General features: G+C 44.7%; 1 protein-coding gene across 1 annotated transcript; it reads left to right on the top strand.

Annotated features, from left to right (window-relative positions):
- Positions 1-3,883: 3,883 nt before the first annotated feature.
- LOC115903975 (olfactory receptor 1002-like) lies at positions 3,884-4,715 on the top strand. The gene is given in 5 exon segments (XM_030948974.1): positions 3,884-4,020; positions 4,022-4,319; positions 4,322-4,486; positions 4,489-4,630; positions 4,633-4,715. Coding segments are annotated over 5 exon segments (825 nt in total).
- The last annotated feature ends 315 nt before the right edge of the window (positions 4,716-5,030 follow it).

The following is a 5,030-nucleotide window of genomic DNA, read 5'->3' as shown; positions in this document are numbered from 1 at the left end:
CCTTCTTGGTCATTCTTTTCTGAGTATCAAAAGTTTCTCATGGAAATAACTGGATTTCCTGGTTTTATTTATTATTTTGAGAAAAGAGGGGGTGTTTGAAGTTGTGCCTGGGGGGTGGGGAATAAAGCAGGAACTAGTGGAAGTCAGTGGTGAAATTTTGGTATGGAAACTAACCAAATTCCAATACTGATGTTAAAATGTTGTTGTTTGCAGAGCTACACCCAACTAAAACATCAACATGAGCTGGATGATCTTCAGGGCCCTTCCAACCCAAACTATTCCAGGATTCTGTGACCCTGCATGGGTCTCCTTTGGACATGGCACATCCTCTTCCAGCCTACCTGGAGTCTCTTGATGCCTCTAATTCCACCTAAGCTATCATGGGATGTGTTATTGATAACTGATAAATCCCATCTGTGGATGCAAACTGTACTTTGTGGGCAGCTGAGATATTTATTCCTGGGAATACCTGGAGCAGAATAAGAAGGTTTGATGGACTCTGGATCATGTTCTGACAGGTGGGTCCTGTACAGACCTCCCAGTGCTAGGCCAGGAGTAGCCTGGAAGCATTTGGGGCTCATTCCTTACCTGGAGGCTTGGATCAGCCCTCACCCCCTGCAATCCCAGCTGGCTGCTCCAGGGGTCCATCCAGGACAGCCTGAGCTGTTTGCAATGGATACCTGGAGCAAACCCACCCCTGACCCTGAAGTAAAGTTGTGTTCACTAGAAAAATTAAATTATATTTCTGTTAAAGGATGTTTTGCTGATGGAGAGGTTCCTCAATGAACCTTCTGATCCTGATGCTCCTCTGGTGAGGTAAGAATTGGATTTTTATCTTTAATCTTTTTATTCTGACTTGTTGTGATATCAGGGACAGGGAATTCTGTCTGGCTCTTTTTTTTTTTTTCTCTCCATCATGCTGGGGCTCTTATTCATACCTTGGTTTCAGCTGGAAATGAAATGGGATTCATGGAGGCTTGTGAGGGAGAAGAAAATCCAGTAACATGTGGGTGTTGGTGCACACATTTAACCCAATAATGTTTTGCATTTTATGTATAAATATATGGGATAATGTACATTTGATATTGGATTTTAATATATATTTATGATTTTGGATCAGAAAGGACAGACATCTAGGAGATCTCTGGCCCTAGGACGGCAAGTTATATATGGCAAGTTACATTTATATCTATATATATTTATGGATATGATCTTGGAGCACCCTGGGCCAGTGGAAGGTGGCCCTGCCCATGGCAGTGGGGTGGGACTGGATGATCCTTCAGGTCTCTCCCATCCCATACCATTCCAGGATTGTGTGAAAGGTGTTAGGATCCTCTGTATAAAGTTTATGTGGGTTTAACACATAAAAATCTCCCACATTCCAGACTTCTGTGATTTCTGGGCTGGATTAGGGAGGCAGCTCCCATGAAAAGCCCTTTCTAGGAAAGATGGAAGCATAACATTCTAAATGGATTAATTTGCAGTTTTAACACAGTTTGGAGATAATGAGATATCACCCATAAGCCAAGTCAATAAATTAATTAATAAATAGCTCCATATTTGAAAACTAGGTAAATTTCCAATTGAACCAGTCACCTTTGCCCTGTCCTTTTTCCACCCCTAATTTCTGCCTTTCAAAGCCTTCAAACAAAGCTCTAATTAGTTTTCCTCTTTATGCCCCTGGTGGTTTGCCAAAAACAAAGTCAGAAATATTATCAGTGGAGTTTGTATCCAGAGATTTGCCCTTTGGCAGTGGGGAAACAGGACTGAAAAATAACAAAGCAAAGCAAAAAGAAATCTGAAAACCTGAAATTAAAAGATGAAGGGTGATAATTATTTTAAAAGTCAAATTTTTAGGCAAGAAATAACTCCTGACTGAAACTGCAGCTCCCTCATTTCTCCACATTCTGGGTGAAAACTTGGTGCTGGCAAGGATGACAAATCAACCTGGTTTTTGTTGTCAAAAAACCCCTTTCCTTGTAAAAAGTTGCATTTCATCTACTTCCAAATTGATTTAATTCCTGTTTTTACATGAACAACTTATTTTTGCTCCTTTGGTGCACCGTGGTACTCTGTTGTCAATCCCAAGGAACATTAAAGAGCCACAAAAATCCTTTTACGGTATGAAATGGAGAACTGGAAGGGGAAAAGGTTCCATCAGTATTTCCTGTATGTCACCACCATCTATTGGACATTGCTGGAAACATTATCTCCTTTATATTTTACATAAAACCTCCTTTTTTCCTGTAAGCCTTGGGTAGCAAAGTGCCTTGTTCTTGCTCAGGAAACTGAGAAGTAGGCAATAAATAAAACAATGGCATTGTGTGCCTGATCCCACCGGGATATTTTATATTCCACACGTCAGCTCCTGAGCCTGTTGAAAATATTGGGTGTTTGAAGTTCTCACATTTGGAAACAATGCTTTAAACTGCACTTTATTTTTGTCTTAGGACAATTTTCAGCTGATGCTTCAAGTTTTCTGAATCCTTCAGGTGGAGTTGGATGGCATATTGGGAATAAATCCTTCCCTGAGAGGGTGGTGAGGCCCTGGAATGGATTCCTCAGAAAAGCTGTGGCTGCCCCATCCCTGGAAGTGTTTAAGGCCAGGTTGGATGGGGTGATCTTGGTGAATACTAGGGCAGCTCATTGGAAGCTCTTCTACTGCTTTGCCCAAAGATTTTATGGAATTTGGGTGCCACAATGGAGATCCTCACCACAGGACAGGATAAACACTCCATTAGCTATTCCACACCAACCACTTGCTTCTCAGCAAGAATAATATATAACCCATGGGTTTTAATTGAGTGTATTTCCATTCCAGGTGTCTGATCCATCACACAAAGTAAAGCTGGTTGGTTAAGTAAGAAAAAGCGAGGCTGGACTTTAGTTAAGCAAGAAATCAAGGTCAATTCTCTGATGGCAGCAGGTGGATTCCTCGTCTGGGAGGAAATTCAGCCCCAAAAATGTTTAGTTTTCCTTATTTTTAACACCTCTGTCATCTTCATGAGGGTAATGAAAAGCAGCTCTAAATCCTCCTTAGTAACTCCAGGAGACCATGGAACACCTGAAAGAGACGTCAGATTCTGGGGATGAACTCGACCTTCAACCAAGGCTCATGCAATAATGAGCATTTCCAGGTTGGATCCATTTGTCAGGAGCCAGCAGTGCCTACTCTTGGTTTACTCTCTGGTGCAACTCTGCCAAGCCATGATTATCCAGGAGAAAAATCCATGTTGGTTTATTCTATCTCTTGTAGAGTGGGGTTTTAGGAGCTGTTGATCTCTCCCTGGTGAACAGCAAGATGGAACATGAATTCCAAGTATCACATCTAAAGCAAACTGAGCTAAGACAAATCCCAGCTCTTATTCCTACACCAGGAAAAAATACACTGAGGAAAGTCCCATTTTCCAATGCATTCACCTAGAAAATCTCTTCCTGGGACAAAGCAAGCAGGCATTTTATTCCTCAAGTGCTCAGGCTGGATAGGGAATGGTCAAAAGATAAGAAATAATTTCATTTTCCCAGGAATTATCAGGAAAATAATGGAATTCCATGTGTAAGTGGATTGAGAAGAACTAGAAGGAAGCCTTGCAACTTATTTATGATTTATTTATTTTGATATGGTATTTCCCTTTCTCACGGCTTAAATATGCCCCTGCTTCCAAATACATTGGCTGAACAGGGATACTGGTGCCAGGAACTTGTGGTTTTTCTCTTTCAAGGAGAATTTACCTTTTATTGACTGAAGGTTTTGTAACTGCTTGACAAAAATTAACATTCTTATCATTATCAATGGATTTATGTGCATTAAACACTTCAATCTAAAGACAGAAAGCAACTGAACTGCATATATAAAATGTTCAGTACGGCTGGAGAAAATGAGATGTTTGCATCTGAATTTATTCTCCAGGGCTTCACCACCCAAGCAGATCTGCAGGTGATGTTTTTTGTCTTGTTCCTTGCCCTCTACGTGGTCACTCTCCCAGGAAATCTGGGAGTCATCGTGTTGAACTGGATCAATCCACGCCTCCATGTACTTCTTCCTGAGCCACTTGTCCGTGCTGGACACCTGCTGCTCCTCCACCATCATCCCCTGGAGCCTGAGGGATGTTTTGGTGGAGAAGAAGGTGATTTCCTTCATGAGATGTGTCACCCAGCTCTTCTTTGCCACCTGGGCCACCACTGAGTGCCACGTGCTGGCTGCCATGGCCTGTGACCGCTACGTGATCACCTGCAGGCCCCTGCTCTACTCCGTGCCCATGTCCCAGAAGATTTGCATGGGGATGTTGGCTGGAGAGCTCAGCTCCACTCTCCACACCATATTTCCATGTTCCATGTCCCGTTCTGCCACTCCCAGGCCATCAAGCACTTGGTTTGTGACAGGCCCACGCTGCTGGCCCTGTCCTGCTCTGTCACCCGCGCCAGCGAGGCCGTGGTGGCTGCCATGGTGTGGTTCAACGTGCTGAGCACCACGGCTCATCCAGATCCATCCTGGTGTCCTCTCTGTCCGTCCACGCTGCCATCCTGCGGATCCGCTCGGCCGGGCGGCATGAGGCCTCATCCACCTGCGCCCCCCACCCAGCCTCCATCGCTCTGTGCCACGGCAGCTCCACCCTCACAGATCTGCGCCCGTCTCCAGCTGCTCTCTGGAGCAGGACAAGCTCATCTCCCTGGGGTATTCTGCCACTGTTCTCAGGCTGAGCCTGTTCTTCTAAGGCCTCAGCAACATGGACTTGAGGAACACTGTGAGGAAAGCAAAAAGCCGGATCCTCGCTGCCTGGTCCATCCATGGCTCCTGGTCAGCTGAAAGGAGAGGACAACCCCACTGTGGTGAGGGGTGTTTGATTTTGGACCCTCAGAAAGAGAGGTTGGATATCAGACCCTCAGGAAGAGAGGTTGGATATCAGACCCTCAGCATCCCAGGGTTGTAGTCCAGACTCATCTTCCAAGCCATTGGTGCCATGGTGTCCCTGCAGCAGCACCACAGGGAAGGGAGGAGACATCTCCTGGCGTTGTGTGGAGCGCAGGAA

Source organism: Camarhynchus parvulus, chromosome 5, assembly GCF_901933205.1.
Source record: "Camarhynchus parvulus chromosome 5, STF_HiC, whole genome shotgun sequence".
Taxonomy (NCBI): Eukaryota; Metazoa; Chordata; class Aves; order Passeriformes; family Thraupidae; genus Camarhynchus; species Camarhynchus parvulus.
This window is presented reverse-complemented; position numbering and strand designations above follow the sequence as displayed.